The sequence below is a fragment of the Monodon monoceros genome, unplaced genomic scaffold, assembly GCF_005190385.1.
Source record: "Monodon monoceros isolate NGI ecotype Baffin Bay Population unplaced genomic scaffold, NGI_Narwhal_1 Super_Scaffold_6, whole genome shotgun sequence".
Taxonomy (NCBI): domain Eukaryota; kingdom Metazoa; phylum Chordata; class Mammalia; order Artiodactyla; family Monodontidae; genus Monodon; species Monodon monoceros.
This window is the reverse complement of record NW_021703783.1, coordinates 48,929,433-48,947,405: the sequence shown is the minus strand read 5'-3', so window position 1 is coordinate 48,947,405 and position 17,973 is coordinate 48,929,433. Positions and strand designations below refer to the sequence as shown.

At 40.0% G+C, this 17,973-nt stretch overlaps 1 protein-coding gene and 1 long non-coding RNA gene across 2 annotated transcripts in view; one reads left to right on the top strand and one right to left on the bottom strand.

Moving 5' to 3' along the window:
- XPOT (exportin for tRNA) overlaps positions 1-14,259 on the bottom strand; it is an 84,014-nt gene extending 69,755 nt beyond the window's left edge. The window contains exon 1 of the mRNA XM_029205346.1: positions 14,163-14,259. Within this exon, the coding sequence (XP_029061179.1) occupies positions 14,163-14,190 (28 nt within the window). The 5' untranslated portion in view covers positions 14,191-14,259. The remainder of the gene's footprint in view (positions 1-14,162) is intronic.
- The window catches only part of LOC114885476, a 44,772-nt gene continuing 39,453 nt past the window's right edge, over positions 12,655-17,973 (top strand). The window contains exons 1-2 of the long non-coding RNA XR_003791102.1: positions 12,655-12,763; positions 13,399-13,488. This is a non-coding gene — a long non-coding RNA (uncharacterized LOC114885476). The remainder of the gene's footprint in view (positions 12,764-13,398; positions 13,489-17,973) is intronic.

Genomic DNA, 17,973 nt, shown 5'->3' with positions numbered 1-17,973 from the left:
TAGCAAGCAAATATAGCAATTATCTTATTTAGATCTTGGTTTTAATGAACCAAATATAAAAAGGCATTTTTAAGACAAGAGAGAACATTTGAATATGGACTAGGTATTAAACAATACCATAGAATTATTGATAGGTTTGTTGGTGTGATAACGATGATTTTGCAAGGAAATGTTCCAGTTATTTCGAGATACGTTCTGAGTTATGTAGGGGTTAAATAACATAATGTTTGGGATTTCCTTTTTTAAAATTAATTAATTTGGCTGTGCCGGGTCTTAGCTGCGGCACTCGGGATCTTCGTTGCAGCATGCAGGCTCTAGTTCCCCAACCAGGGATGGAACCCGGGCCCCCTGCATTGGGAGTGTGGAGTCTTAACCACTGGACCACCAGGGAAGTCCTGGGATTTCTTTTTTTTTCTTTCTTTTTTTAAAAGTTATTTTATTTTTGGCTGCGTTGGGTCTTCGTTTCCGCATGAGGGCTTTCTCTAGATGCGGTGAGTCGGGGCTACTCTTTGTTGCGATGCACGAGCTTCTCATTGCAGTGGCTTCTCTTGTTGCGGAGCACAGGGTCTAGGTGCACAGGCTTCAGTAGTTGAGGCTCGCGGGTTCTAGAGCGCAGGCTCAGTAGTTGTGGCACACAGGCTTAGTTGCTCCGCGGCATGTGGGATCTTCCCGGACCAGGGCTTGAACCTGTGTCCCCTGCATTGGCAGGCGGATTCTTAACCACTGCACCACCAGGGAAGCCCAGTCCCGGGATTTCTTTTTTTAAAAAATGATTATACAGATAGCTTAGAATTTCTACCTGTTTTCTTATGTTTATTCTAAAAAAAAGTATCAGTTTTAATTTTGGTACTATATTATATAAAGTGATTTTAAAGCTAATTGTATAATAAAAACAGGCTCTTACTTTGTGTGGCTTGAAATTTATCCCTGAAGGCAAGGAGAGTTCTGCCACTATCCTGACTCAGGAAAAGCATATTTCTTGTAAAGTTAATTTCTGAAGGCAACATATTTAAAGTGTAGTAATTTAATGCACCATGAAGGATGCAGATATATGCACAAGATACATAGGAAATAGTCTGTGCCTACAAGGCACCTTCAGTTTATTAATTAATTTATTTATTTTTGCTGTGTTGTGTCTTCGTTTCTGTGCGAGGGCTTTCTCTAGTTGTGGCAAGCGGGGGCCACTCTTCATCGCAGTGCCCGGGCCTCTCACTATCGCGGCCTTTCTTGTTGCGGAGCACAGGCTCCAGATGCGCGGGCTCAGTAGTTGTGGCTCACGGGCCCAGCCGCTCTGCGGCATGTGGGATCCTCCCAGACCAGGGCTCAAACCCGTGTCCCCTGCATAAGCAGACAGATTCTCAAGCACTGCGCCACCAGGGAAGTCCTTCAGTTTAAAAGAAGTAAATATTCTTTGGGTTTTCAAATTAGGATTTTGTCACAGTTGTGAGTTCTGTAATCTGACCATTGTGAACATATACACAGAGCTTCTGAGATAATGTATGAAAAACCATACCAGCTGTAAAGCATTATTCAAATGTAAGGTATTGCTGATATTAAATGTCTGGAAAAATGAAAAAAATAGTAAAAATAGAGCTTATCATTAAATCAGTAATCCTCCTGCTACATTATTTGCATGAATTTGTTTTCTAGCTCATGAAAATACAGAATATCTATTAACATTAATGTAAAATTTCCTCTTATTCCTAAGTTGAATAATGGATTCTTCTGGCCTAGACTTTTTCTTTTTCTTTTTTTTTTTTTTATGCGGTATGCGGGCCTCTCACTGTTGTGGCCTTTCCCGTTGCGGAGCACAGGCTCTGGACGCGCAGGCTCAGCGGCCATGGATCACGGGCCCAGCCGCTCTGCGGCATGTGGGATCTTCCCGGACCGGGGCACGAACCGGTGTCCCCTGCATCGGCAGGCGGACTCTCAACCACTGCGCCACCAGGGAAGCCCTAGACTTTTTCTTATTTAAATTAGTCAAAGAAAGTTTGTCATCTGTGTAAAAGCAAATATTCTCTGAATGTTCAGAGAAACTGTGATTATCCATAACTTCTCTGTAGAAATATAGGCTACTGAATCTAACTTGAATTTATGAGGTATATGAGACCTCAATTTATATATTAATTGATTTTTAGTATGAAGAGATTAGTGTGCTTTTTCTTATGAAATTTGTTTTGAACTTTTTGAAAAAAATATAGTTTGATATTATTATAATCTTTTGGCACCTATGATATCATAGGTGCCAAAAGATAAAAACAGTTCCTTTCTACATGGATCTTAGCAAATTGCTGACGCCTAACGGAAAAAACTGGAAAATCAATTTCAAAATAATTGTGCTGATATTGTATTTTTTCTGGGCTTTTGCTTTTCTAAGCTCATTTCTTTGTGAAAACTACATTTCTGCTGTTTTTTGGAATTCTCAGAGAATAGAGGGATTTTATGGGTTTTTTTTTTTTAACATCTTTATTGGAGTATGATTGCTTTACAATAGTGTGTTAGTTTCTGCTTTATAACAAAGTGAATCAGCTATACATATACATATATTCCCATTTCTCCTCCCTCTGGTGTCTCCCTCCCACCCTCCCTATCCCACCCCTCTAGGTGATCACAAAGCACCGAGCTGATCTCCCTGTGCTATGCGGCTGCTTCCCACTAGCTATCTATTTTACATTTGGTAGTGTATATATGTCCATGCCACTCTCTCACGTAGTCCCAGCTTACCCTTCCCACTCCCCTATGGTTATTTTTCAAATGAAATGTGGCAGTAGTTAGAAATGGATGTATAGGGAAGCAAGATCTCAAAGCTTACTCCTCTGTTACTTAGATAACATTTATTAAACACTTACTGTGTGCTAAGCACATGAAGTAACTAAAGTACCAAAAGAGCACAATGGGATAGGTACTATCATCATCCCCATTTTACACATGAGGAAACTGAGGCACAGAAAGACTAAGAAACTTGCCCATGGTAGTTACTCAGAGGAGCAGGGGCAGATCTAGGATATTGATCAGCCTGTCTGACACTGCCCCTATGCTCATAATCATGTTCTTCTGCCCTCATGACTGTTATCACTGAATTCTTTCATTTTTTTAACTCAAGTTCAGCTGATTTACAATATTGTATGTTTCAGGTGTACAACATAGTGATTCATAATTTTTAATGATTATACTCCATTTATAGTTATTATAAAAATTGGCTATATTCCCTGTGCTGTACAATATATCCTTGTAGCTTATTTATTTTTAATATTTTATTTATTTATCTATTTATCTATTTATTTATTTTGGCTGCACTGGGTCTTAGTTGAGGCACGTGGGATCTTTTAGTTGCAGCATGCAGACTTCTTAGTCGTGGCATGCGGACTCTTAGTTGCGGCATGAGAACTCTTAGTTGCGGCATGCATGCGGGATCTAGTTCCCCGACCAGGGATCGAGCCCAGGCCCCCTGCATTGGGAGCATGGAGTCTTACCCACTGGACCACCAGGGAAGTCCCTATTTATTTTATTTTATTTTTTATAAATTTATTGATTGATTGATTGATTTTTGGCTGCGTTGGGTCTTTGTTGCTGTGTGCGGGCTTTCTCTAGTTGCGGCGAGCGGGGGCTACTCTTCATTGCGGTGTGCGGGCTTCTCATTGCGGTGGCTTCTCTTGTTGCAGAGCATGGGCTCCAGGCGCGCAGGCTTCAGTAGCTGTGGCACTTGGGCTCAGCAGTTGTGGCTTGCAGGCTCTAGAGCGCAGGCTCAGTAGTTGTGGCACATGGGCTTAGTTGCTCCGTGGCATGTGGGATCTTCCCAGGCCAGTGCTTGAACCCATGTCCTCTGCATTGGCAGGTGGATTCTTAACCACTGCACCACCAGGGAAGTCCCCCTATTTATTTTATATATAGTAGTTTGTACCTCTTAATGCCCTACCTCCAGCTTGCCCCTCTCCCCTTCCCTCTCTTCACTGGTAACCACTAGTTTGTTTTCTAGATCTGTGAGTCTGTTTCTTTTTTGTTATATTCACTAGTTTGTTGTATTTTTTAGATTCCACATATATGTGATATCATACAGTATTTGCCTTTTTCTATCTGACTTATTTCAATTAGCATAATGCCCTCCAAGTCCATCCATGTTGTTGCAAATGGCAAAATTTCATTCTTTTTTATGGCTGAGTAGTATTCCATTGTGTATGTATACCACACCTTCTTTATCCATTCATCTGCTGATGGGTACTAAGGTTGCTTACATATGTTGGCCGTTGTAAATAATGCTGTTATGTACATTGGGGTGCATGTCTCTTTTCGAATTAGTATTTTCATTTTTTTTCAGATAGGTACCCAGGAGTGGAATTGCTGGGTCATATGGTAGTTCTATTTTTAGTTTTTTGAGAAACCTCTATACTGTTTTCCATAGTGGCTGTCCCAATTTACAGTCCCACTAACAGTGTACAGAGGTTCCCTTTTTTTCCACATCCTTGCCAACATTTGTTATTTGTGGTCTTTTTGATGGCTAAGACTGAATTCTTAACGATCATCTCCTCCAGTATCTCCACTAGAAAAGAGACTTTTTTCAGGAAGTTTTAATTTTTGCGTTAATAAGAGAGGTTCATTGATTGCATAGAGGAGAGCATCTTAGAATTTTTTTAAATAAAGGGGGAAGGAGTGGGCAAGAACCAAGACTCCATGTAGCATTACTGGAATAAATGGCTGGTATCAAGATTTGTGGAATAAGTGGTAAAAATATTTTTACTTCAAGTCAGAAATTCTAAGACATTTCCATCAACCCACATATGTTCTGTTACTGTTACTTTGCACCCTGCTTCTCCGAATCACTGGTTGTGTTAGCTTGGACAGGCTGCTTAACATCCTATAAATGCGATAGTAATTCCCAGCTCAGCCCTCCTAGTGACGCTGAATGAGCTAGCCCATGAAGAGAACCCAGGCCAGACCCCGCCATAGAGTCAGTGCTCAATTAAGTACAGGTTGTTATTATTGAGCACAGTGGGAGATGGAAACAGTATCTAACCTGATAATGTGTTTTCAAGTTGCTGCAAAGCTGAGGGGCCAGGACAAGTACACAAATAACTGCAATGGAGTGAAGTAGGATTAGTGTGGTGTAAGAAGTATGGAAAAAGTGCTATGGGAGAGGGTTCCCCATCATTGGTGGAATTAGGGAAAGCTCTGAGAAGAAGGTGTTAACTCATTTCAGCTAAGCCAGCTTTTCCTGAAGTGTGGAACACACATGGGGCAGTAATGGAAGATGACTTCATGTGGTATTCTGACATGGCGTGAAATAACTTTGAATTCCATGGTAAAAAATGATTCCCTTTTCCAATTCGTCTGACCTCATTAGGGAGAACCTCTTGGCTTGGTGCCAGTAGTGGCAGCTCTCAAACACATGCTCATATGCCTTTTTGTCAAAGGGAGAGCAGACTTCAGGCTCAAAATAGGGAGCATCTACTTAGAATTTTGTTGCTATTTTTAGTTACGTGCTATTTATAGCAAATGGTACTGGTTTTCCCATGTGAAGTAGTGATACAAAATTTTCTGTATAAAAAAATTTCTCTAAGAAAAAATGAGTTGATTTAAAGAAAAAATACTAAGCAAATAATATTACATATGATTCGTGGGTTATGGTAAATGGTATGTGAAAAAACTCTGTGCTGGACTATGAAAGAGGGACAGAAGTTTACCAGGAACAATGAGAGTATTCATGATATGTACAGCTTGAGTAAAGGGGCATGGCAAAAAAGTATGTTTGGAGATTAATAAATAGTTCAATTTGGGAGGAGCAAGTTTCATTACTGATAAGTAACAAAGCTAGAAGTACAAAACTATATTAAAATTCAGTTAGTAACAAAGTTTTACAGACCTAGCAATAATCGTTGATATTCCTCAACTGCTGTTTATTATTTTTTCCATGGAAAATTTTCTTTTCTTTTTATATATCTGAGGAGAAAATTAAGCACTTCAGTCAACTTAAATCTGAACTTTTTCTTAAAGACAATACTTTGAGGAAGATACTTTGTTTAATTACAGAACTTAAAGTAGCAGCCCCGAAAAACTTCATTCTGAAAAGGCTTTTCTGGAAAGTAGTTGTTTTGTCTTATTTTTAATCTTTAAAGCTTGTTTTACCTGTTTATCAAATGCAGCATATTCAGTCTTAAAGTAAAATATAAATAAATGTTGTATACTGATGCTGCATTTTAAAATGCTCATTAAATTTAATGCAATCATCTTGATGCCTGAAATGTTGTGATGGAATCATTGTATATGGTGTGTTGGGGCCAGGGAGACAGAAGAGGGGAGAGCAGTAGGGAAAAGACAGTAGCTCACATGGGTTGGGTTAGCAGACACAAAAAAAGAGAGATCGAGGGGAAGCTCCTGGCATGCAAGAAGTATGAGTATGGACAGTGAGATGAGAAAGTACATTTCAAGAAGTCTTATGTGTATGTTCCCTTACAATAAAAATATAATTAAAAAGTTACTTTTGAATGTAGGATTGTTATTTTTTAAAAGGTGACTCCTGGGAAGTCAAAGCAGTCTAGCTCCCACTTGGCAAGTTATACACTTACTCTGTAAGACTGACTTGTAGTCTCAGGTTTAGGTGAAGGTATTGAGAAGCCCAGGTGAGTACTGGTGCTGTGCTAATGGGACTCATTCTGGTTAGTGGTCTTATACATAGTTGCCACCTTTTTATTGCACAGTTGGGAAGTGCACAGCTTCCCCAGCCATACCTGACAGTCTTGGCCATTTCTTAGATTCTAAGTGCTTGACACATCTGATGACCAACCATCCTGGTTTACCTAGACTAGGATAACAAACTGTCCCAGTTTGCCTGGGACCGAGGAGGTTCATGGCACTTGGGACTTTTAGTGCAAAAGGTAGACCAGTCCCAAGCAAATTGGGATGGTTGATCACCCTAATTAGAGGGCAGAGTAGCTACAGAGAATAGAGTATCAAGTGTCCCCAACATTGAGGCAGGTAAGGATGATGTAGTGCTGTATAATCAAAAATGCTTGAGCTAGATAGACACTGTTAGGAATACACCATCCAAGTTTTAACTAAAAAACTTCAGAGAATTATGGAAAATACAGGGACAGGCATCAACATGACTTACATATGGTTATGAAGAGTCCACATGGAAAGGCTAAAGAAATTGGTATTATCTCCCACCCAAATAAACCTCTCCAGTCCAACCTACATGGTGTTTACTCATCTATAACACTGATTGTGAGGACTTTGCTTCCTAAAAAACTTCTTGAGGTTCTCCTTATTAAGTACAAGCACTTTGGCTTTGGCGTTTAAGGCTCTCCACTACTGATCTCTTGTCACAGATTCCAAGTTTGGACAGGCATGGCCTTTATTTTAGCAGGGTGGGTTATCAGGAAGGGGCCAACATCTGCATAGGGCAGCCACTGGGAAAACGAATCCAGCTGTAGATACTAAGGGAGAAGGCACAGTGCCCAAGGACGAGAGTGATCTCTACAAAGAGAATGTGCAAAATGAGAAATATCAGGGCATTATAGCATGTGAGTGGATTACACCCAGATGTCTGCATAAACATTTGGCACCAGGAAGATCTGCATGTTCAGGATTTGGGAACAGGGCCTTCATGGAATGTGGGGTTGGGGGGAGTAGCAACGATACAAAGTCAAGAGTAAAGTCAGTAGCTGGGAAAGGACTGGCAAAGGACTTAGCTCAGGGCCCAAAGAAGAGGTCCGCCTAGACAACCTGGACACAATCAGGGGATTGATTTAAAGCAGATGTCTAGGCAGGAGAACAGAGCTACCACCTAAGGGTTAGACTCGGAAGAAGGGTGTTGATTGCTGAATACCAGAATGTTGGTCTTAAGCGTCTCCAATCTTAAAACAGGCCTGAAGCAGGTGGCCTCGGCTGTGGAGGAAAAGAGGGATGCAGAGAAAGGGAATAAAACCAGGTTTAGCCCACTCAACCCACCACTTCACCACTCTCACCTCTTTTCTGTAAAAGCTTGAACCATGGGAAATGATTGGAACACCCTGCCCTTCCCAGCCCCTCCACGTTTTCCCCTACTATTGCTCTCTAGGATACTCTTTCCATTTTCTCCTGTTAAAATCCTACCCATTCATTCTCCAAGGCTCATCTCAAATGCTGTTCTTTGCCTTTCCTCAATGGAGAACTTTGGTACCTTCCTCTTTTTGATCTGTTATGGCAGTTCTGTGCCTTAGAACTCTCCTTGATATTTTATAATCTGCACTGTTCAATAAAGTAGCCACCTAGCCACATGCGGCTATTAAGCACTTGAACATGGCTAGTGACCAAGGAAGTGAAACATTAATTTTATTCAGTTTTAGTCAATTTAAATGTAAATAACCACATGTGGCTAGCGGCTTCTGTATTGGACAATGCAGTTCTACAGCATCTCCCATAGCACTTTCTCTTTAACGATTCAATAAACATTTATCGCATGCCTATTCTGTGCTTGTAGTAATAGGCACTAGAAATGCAACCATGGCTAAGACACAGTCCCTACCGTCAAGAATTAGCACAGACATTCTCCCTTTTGCTTGGTATATATTTGTTATTTACCATAGTATTCTATAAGCTTCTTCAGGACAGGCATGTGTCATACTCATCTTTGTATTCTCCCTAAGGCCTAACATAATGCCTGCATATATCAGGTTGCACAATCAATTCATAATAAATTGAAATTTTATTCTCTTGTGAAAAATTAAACTGACTGGAAGTCTAGGAGTAAAGCATTCATGTTCTGCTTCTTACTTGAAAATTCTGCAGCCGTTCTTTAATGTAATATCCTTAGATGGACTACAATAGAAGATCTTCTAATTTAGTTGTCAAAAATGAAAGGTCAAAGTGAATAGAGAGGGAAATAAAAGGCACATGGGTAGTCTCCCTGTTTGGGGTCTTTCCCTACTTCAGTGGAGTATGTTGTGTCCCTCAGAGCTGGTAGCCTTATGTTCTCTCTCTAATCTGCAACCAAAATCTAGTCTCATATTCATTTACACAGAGTTAACAAATATGACTAGTAAAACTCAACATTTTAATCTTCTTTTAGGAGCTCTTTTATTTAAATGGTTATCATAGCCTTAAGCTAAAGCAGTGTTTTTTTCCAACTTTGTGCTGGGCTCCCTGCAGAATGTAAGTTTATGTGAAGCTCCCTTAAGAACCCACACTGGGGTGGGGAAATTAGAGGCAGCTTTAATTTTTGGTTCTTGGGTAAGAGGATGGGAAATTATACATATATATTTAAAAATTATAATAGGGGCTTCCCTGGTGGCGCAGTGGTTGAGAGTCTGCCTGCCGATGCAGGGGATGTGGGTTCGTGCCCCGGTCCGGGAGGATCCCACATGCTGCGGAGCGGCTGGGCCCGTGAGCCATGGCCGCTGAGCCTGTGCGTCCAGAGCCTGTGCTCCGCAATGGGAGAGGCCACAACAGTGAGAGGCCCGCGTATGCAAAAATAAATAAATAAATAAATAAAGTTAATATAATGAATAACTATAGGCATATTCTTATAATTAATAATACAATTATTATAATTATATAATAAACAATATAATATTATATAATCATAATATATACAGTTGATCCTTGAACAACATTAGTTTGAACTGCTTGGGTCCACTTATATGTTGATTTTTTCAATAGTAAATACTAAACTACTACACGATCATGGTTAGTTAAATCCAAGGTGTGGAACCGCAGATATGGAGGGCTGACTGTAAGTTATACTCACATCCTGTGTTGTTCAAGGGTCAAATGTTTATCATTTTCCCTTTTAAAAATCAACTTCATTGGGGTATAATTTTCCTCTGTAGGTAATTTTTATTCTTCAATTTTATTACAAGAAAAATTTTTAATTACGAGAACACTTTTGTACAGGTTGACTAAACTGCAAGCTTTAGGAGTACAGACACCATGTCCAGTTTGTCAGTTTTGCTTAAGATGTTATTCTCATTACTTAGCATAGTGCATGCCACATGGCTGCAATCAATAGTTACATGTTCAATGAATGAATGAAAGAGTTCTCTAGACATGTTATTTCCCAACCATTCTTTATTTCTCCATGAAGTTTTTTTTCCCTTCAGTTTTTAAAAACTATGGTGAAATACATATAACATAAAATTTACCATCTTAACCATTTTTAAGTGTCTAGTTCAGTGTTAGGCACTCATGTTGTATATCTATCACCACCATCCTTCTGCAGAACTCTTTCCATCTTACAAAACTGAAACTATATTCATTAAACAACAACACCCCATTTCCCCTTCCCCCCAGCCCCTGGCAACCACCATTCCTCTTTGCGCTTCTATGAGTTTGACTATTCTAAATATCTCATGTAAGAGGAATTATACAGCATTTGTCATTTTGTGACTGGCTTATCTCACTTGGCATGATGTCTTCCAGATTCATTGATGTTATAGTATACGTCAGAATTTCCTTCATTTTAAGTTTGAATAATATTCCAGGTATGTAATACCACATTTTATTTATCCATTCATCCATTGATTAGCACTTGGGTTGCTTCCACATTTTAGCTACTGTGAATAATGCTGTTATGAACATGGGTGTGTAAGTATCTCTTTGAGACCCTGCTTTCAATTCTTTTGGGAGTATAGTTGGAAGCAGAATTGCTAAATCATATGGTAATTCTATTTTTAATTTTTTGAGGCACTGCCATACTGCTTTTCACAGCAGCTATACCATTTTAAATTCCCACCAACAGTGCATAAGGGCTCCAGTTTTTCCACATCCTTGTTATTTACTGATTTTGTGTGTGTGTGTGTGTGTGTGTGTGTGTGTGTGTGTGTGTGTTACGCGGGCCTCTCACTGTTGTGGCCTCTCCCGTTGCGGAGCACAGGCTCCGAACGCGCAGGCTCAGAGGCCATGGCTCACGGGCCCAGCTGCTCCGCGGCATGTGGGATCTTCCCAGACCGGGGCACGAACCCGTGTCCCCTGCATCGGCAGGCGGACTCTCAACCACTGCGCCACCAGGGAAGCCCTTTACTGATTTTTTGATAGTAGCCATTCTAATGGGTGTTGGGGGTACCTAACTAAGTATGCCCCACAACATGTTAGGTACCTACCTAATAGTTTTGATTTGCATTTCCCTAATGATTAGTGATGTTGAGCATTTTTTCCCATGCTATTGGCAATTTGTATATCTTCTTTGGAGAAATATTGGCGTCCAATTTACATGTAATAAAGTGCACATATTTTTGAGTGCATTGTAAAGAGTTTTAACAAATGTATATATCTGTATAAACACCACCCCAGTCAAGACTGAGAACATTTCTATCACCCCTTAGGGCTACCTCGTGCCCCCTGGCAGTCAGTTTCCTCTGACCCCTGGCCTCACGCAACTATTGTACTTTCTGTCCTCATAGATTAGTTTTGCCTGTCCTAGAATTCCACTTACATGGAATTGTACACTATGTACACTTTTGTGTTTGGCTTCTTTTGACATAATATTTTTGAGACTCTTTCATGTTGTTGCTGGTAGGCGGAAGATATTTTATAAGTGAAAATTCCTGAACCACTGAGCGGTGGGAGATCACAATAATAACTGACATTTATTAAGCACATACAATATGTTGAGTACTGTTCAGGCTTTACAAATAATATCTTACTTAATCCTAACATCAACCTCATGAGGTGATTCTATTAATCCCATTTTAGAGATGAAAAGTCACAGAATGTATAAGTAATCTGGCAAATGTCCTACAGCTACCCAGTGGCAGAGCTGGTATTTGAACTCAAAGAACCTGGCTCCAGAGTCAGCGTGTAAAGTTACCACCCTCTGCAACCCCAGCACTCCTGAGAGGGCCAAGGTGTACATCCTGCTCCTTTTGTCCTTCCCTCTCTCCACTTGCCGTCCTCAGCCTCTTCTGAGCACACATATACCTGTCTAAACGAAAAGTCTAAGTTGCCACTAGTAAACGAAAGTGCTGGGAAAAAAATGAACAGTAGAGGAATAGAAAAGAGAAGCAATTATATCCTATTCTCATTAGTACCGACTTGCCTGATTTCATGGGCCTGTGCTTATTTTCATGCTCAATTATCTCATGAGACTGGACAGGAACACAGAAAAACTGGTTCCCACACTCTTAAGTCAGTGTTTATTTTGGCAGAAGTGGCAATCTACATTTCCACTGTATTAACAGAAGTATTAAAATCATTCTGCACCATCTTCATAGGCTATACCAGTGCTGTACATTTGTTCCTGAATTAGTAAACAGTTTTAAATGAGTGCTTTTCTAGCCATTATTTCCTTATGTCCTCACAAAGGCCAAATTACTTTGGAAAGGCAGGAAATATAGTGGCCCCCATTTAATATTATTATTCCAAGGTGACTGAATGACTGGCCTAACGTTACACACCTACTTCTGGATGATCTTCACTATTAATGGTGAAGCTGGGCCTAGAAGGCATCTCTCAGCATCACCCGCTAGGTTTTAGCTCTGGCTCTGTTCACCAGGACAATGGTCTCCTGGTTGTAAGTAAAAGTATATTTTCAATTTGCGTTATGCTAGTGTTAATGAGAGAGAATGTAAATCACTTTGTCCCTAATTGAAGAACAAATCATTTCTTCTTACTTTTATTACGTAAGAATTGAGAGTTTTGCCAACAGATACCTTAATTACTGTCTTCTTTCCTGCTTGCTTTCACAGACCAGTGACCTTTTTTATTTCCTAGTAAACAAACTTCATGAGTACTTGCCAGAGTCTAGGGATAAGAATGCACATCAAAATAAAAGCCAAAGTGTTGGTGAGCTGGTGTAAGTACTAACTGGATAATCATAGATACTTTTTCCCTAGGATGTTCAAGATAAATGGAAGGCACTGGGCAAAATATATACTGTATTAATGATTAATAGGGCAGCAAGTTTTGCTTCACATAGATTTTTTAAAAACAGCATTTGTTTTGTTCTAATTGTATAGTTAAAGAAAAACTACACAAGAAACTAGTAATACTGGCTGTCCCAAAAGGGAAAAAAATGAGTGTATGAATAAAAGACCTTTCACTGTATTCCCTTTTTTACCTTTGAAATTTTGAGCCAGAAATTACTACTTGAAACAGTTAAAATTATTAAATGTAGTTTAAAAATAGTGTGATTATCATTAAAACTTTGCAAAAAATAAGTGCAAAAATCAATATGTAAATGACTTTTAATCCTGACATGCACCTATTAATTCATTCATTCAACAAATATTTTTGAGTGCTTACTATGTAGCAGTCACAGAGTAGACACTCAACCAATGTTGGCAATTTAATATACAGAATTTCCTTCCTATACTTTTTTCTACATGGCTATCTGAATGCAGTTCTATTGAGCATTACTGATTTTGTGGAATTCTTAACTTACAATGAAATCATGCCATTTCCGTGATTTTTTTTCTCTTTGTTTTCTAGGGCATGCATTGAAATTATACAGACTCTGGGACTGATGTTCAGAGAAACAGAAACTGAGGCATCACCCCTGAACACATTGGCAGCTAAGAAGTAAGGCCTTTTAAAAATTGAGACCTTGTAGTTGCAACCCATTAACTATTCTACTGAGTGTCTTCCAGAACTCAACTCTCTTGACTTCTCTGTTCAATCCCCTTGTAAATATATTAAACTCTTTTGTCTCACTTCCTTCTTTGATGAATAGATTAATTAACATACTGAGTTCTCTCTGATTACTGGGGGCACAAACATTTTGTTAGCATAAGTTTATCTTTTGTCATTGCCTGAAAAAGACCAAGTGAACCATCATACGTTAAAAACGAGGGGGTCTCTATTAGAATTTTCTAGAGTACACTTTTATCCACATTGCAAAGGCAGGAACTATAGTAGCTCCCTTTAGTATATAATTGTGTGACCTTGGAGTGAATGACATTGGAGGGAAAGCTGTTGTAAGATACTCCAAGATATGTGGCCCAAAGAAGATAAAAATTTACATCATTCTTACATAACAGTCCCGAGTTAATAGCCATGCTTTTCCTCTAATGAGATCAGCCAGAGACTTAGGCTCCCTCCTTTTTGTTGCTCTGCTATCTTCTATCATGCTATCTTTGTCCTCATGGTTAGCTGGCTAAATTGCTTGCTTTCATAACTCCCTGTGGGAATTGGGAAGAGAAGTAAAGGGCAAGCAACTTTCCTTTTTAAGCAAGGCGTATAAGACTTTTGCTTACCTTCTGTTGGTGAGAACTTTAGGCACATGGTGTTTCTAGGTGCAGAAGAGGCTGCAAAATGCGTCTGTAGTTGGACAGCTGTGTGCCTAGCTAAACTATAGATGGCAATGGGACATCTGTAATTTAAAGGAAGAATGGAAGAACGTATAGTGAGGGACAACAGCATTCTTTGCCACAGAAAGTATGTGTTCGCATGTCTTCCATATTATCTGCTTGACCTTTTTATGAGATTTATAGGCTATGAATTACACACTTGGGCAATGGTCTGACCAAAATCTTAATTTTTTTCTACCCATATCAATTGTTTATCTACATTTCTTGTACTAGAAGGTGGAAGAAGGATGAGAGCCATGGACTCTGAAACATTTAAACCAGAGGGAAGAATAAGAACTTTTAGTAATATTTGTCCAGGCTATTTATTAGAGACCTTTACAAATAAATTTTAATGATAAAACTCATTAACATACCTTAAGCAACTTGCTATGTGCCAGGGACTATGGGCATACTGTGCATTATAGCAGGGATGGTCAAACATTTCTGCAAAAGGCCATATAGTATGGGCTTCCCTGGTGGCTCAATGGTTAAGAATCCACCTGCCAATGCAGTGGACACGGGTTCAAGCCCCAGTCCGGGAAGATCCCACATACCACAGAGCAACTGAGCCTGTGCGCCACAACTACTGAGCCTGTGCTCTAGAGCCCGTGAGCCACAACTACTGAAGCCTGTGCACCTGGAGCCCATGCTCCGCAACAAGAGAAGCCACCGCAATGAGAAGCCCACGCACCGGAACAAACGGTAGCCCCCGGAGGGCCCCCACAAGCTTCTGGGATCCACAGGGAGCAGGTGTCTCAGTGATAACTATACTCTTGACTAAATCCTGAATTTGTCTTGTTCGTCAAATGATTAACATCAAAAGCAGCTCCAAGAGATTGGCTCAAGATGGCGGAGTAGAAGGACATGCCCTCATTCCCTCTTTCAAGAGCACCGGAATCACAACTAACTGCTGAACAATCATTGACAAGAAGACACGGGAACTCACCAAAAAAGATACCCCACATCCAAAGACAAAGGAGAAGCCGCAATGAGATAGTAGGAGGGGCACAATCACAATAAAATCAAATCCCATAACTGCTGGGTGGGTGACTCACAAACTGGAGAACACTTATACCACACAATGGAGTGAAGGTTGTGAGCCCCACGTCGGGCACCCAAACACGGAGGTCCGGCAACGGGAGGAGGAATTTGTAGAGAATCAGATTTTGAAGGCTAGTGGGATTTGATTGCAGGACTTCGACAGGACTGTGGGAAACAGAGACTCCACTCTTGGAGGGCACACACAAAGTAGTGTGCACATCGGGACCCAGGGGAAGGAGCAGTGACCCTGTAGGAGACTGAACCAGACCTACCCATTAGTGTTGGAGGGTCTCCTGCAGAGGCGGGGGTGGCTGTGTCTCACCGTGAGGACAAGGACACTGGCAGCAGAAGTTCTGGGAAGTGCTCCTTGGTGTGAGCCCTCCCAGAGTCCACAATTAGCCCCACCAAAAAGCTGGGTAGGCTCCAGTGTTGGGTTGCCTCAGGCCAAACAACCAGCAGGGAGGGAACCTAGCCCCACCCATGAGCAGACAAGCAGATTAAAGTTTTACTGACCTCTGTCCATCAGAGCAACACCCAGCTCTACCCACCACCAGTCCCTCCCATCAGGAAGCTTGCACAAGCCTCTTAGATAGCCTCATCCACCAGAGGGCAGACAGCAGAAGCAAGAAGAACTACAATTCTGCAGCCTGTTGAAGGAAAACCACATTCACAGAAAGACAGACAAAATGAAAAGGCAAAGGACTTTGTACCAGATGAAGCAACAAGATAAAACCCCAGAAAAACAAAATGAAGTGGAGATAGGCAACCTTCCAGAAAAAGATTTCAGAATAATGATAGTGAAGATGATCTAGGACCTCGGAAAAAGAATGAAGGCAAAGATTGAGAAGATGCAAGAAATGTTTAACAAACACCCAGAAGAATTAAAGAACAAACACCTAGAAGAATTAAAGAACAAACAAACAGAGATGAACAATACAATAACTGAAATGAAAAATACACTAGAAGGAATCAATAGCAGAATAACTGAGGCAGAAGAACGGATAAGTGACCTGGAGGACAGAATGGTGGAATTCACTGCCACGGAACAAAATAAAGAAAAAAGAATGAAAAGAAATGAAGACAGCCCAGGAGACCTCTGGGACAACATTAAACACAACAATATTCACATTATACGGGTTCCAGAAGGAGAAGAGAGAAAAGACCTGAGAAAATATTTGAAGAGATTATAGCCGAAAACTTCCCTAACATGGGAAAGGAAATAGCCATCCAAGTCCCAGAAGTGCAGAGAGTCCCAGGCAGGATAAACCCAAGGAGAAACACGCCAAGACACATAGTAATCAAATTGGCAAAAATTAAAGACAAAGAAAAATTATTGAAAGCAGCAAGGGAAAAATGACAAATAACATACAAGGAACTCCCATAAGGTTAACAGCTGATTTCTCAGCAGAAACTCTGCAAGCCAGAAGGGAGTGGCACAATATATTTAAAGTGATGAAAGGGAAGAACCTACAACAAATATTACTCTACCCAGCAAGGATCTCATTCAGATTCAACAGAGAAATCAAAAACTTTAAGACAAGCAAAAGCTAAGAGAATTCAGCACCACCAAACCAACTCTACAACAAATGCTAAACGAACCTCTCTAACTGGGAAACACAAGAGAAGAAAAGGACCTACAAAAACAAACCCATAACAATTAAGAAAACGGTAATAGGAACATACATATCGATAATTACCTTAAACGTGAATGGATTAAATGCTCCAACCAAGACACAGGCTCGCTGAATGGATACAAGAACAAGACCCATATACATGCTGTCTACAAGAGACCCACTTCAGACCTAGGGACACATACAGACTGAAAGTGAGGGGATGGAAAAAGATATTCAATGCAAATGGAAATCAAAAGAAAGCTGGAGTAGCAATACTCATACCGGATAAAATAGACTTTAAAATAAAGAATGTTACAAGAGGCAAGGAAGGACACTACATAACGATCAAGGGATCAAACCAAGAGGAAGATATAACAATTATATATGCACGCAACATAGGAGCACCTCAATACATAAGGCAACTGCTAACAGCTATAAAAGAGGAAATTGACAATAACACAATAATAGTGGGGGACTTTAACACCTCATTTACACCAATGGACAGATCATCCAAACATAAAATTAATAAGGAAACACAAGCTTTAAATGACATAATAGACCAGATACATTTAATTGATATTTATAGGACATTCCATCCAAAAACAGCAGATTACACTTTCTTCTCAGGTGCGCATGGAACATTCTCCAGGATAGATCATATCTTGGGTCACAAATCAAGCCTCGGTAAATTTAAGAAAATTGAAATCATATCAAGCATCTTTTCCGACCACAATGCTATGAGATTAGAAATCAATTACAGGGAAAAAAACGTAAAAAAAACATGGAGGCTAAACAATACGTTATAAATAACCAAGAGATCACTGAGGAAATCAAAAAATACGTAGAGACAAATTATAACAAAAACACGACGATCCAAAACCTATGGGATGCAGCAAAAGCAGTTCTAAAAGGGAAGTTTATAGCAATACAAGCCTAACTCAAGAAGCAAGAAAAATCTCAAATAAACAATCTAACCTTACACCTAAAGGAACTAGAGAAAGAAGAATAAACAAAACTCAAAGTTAGTAGAAGGAAAGAAATCATAAAGATCAGAGCAGAAATAA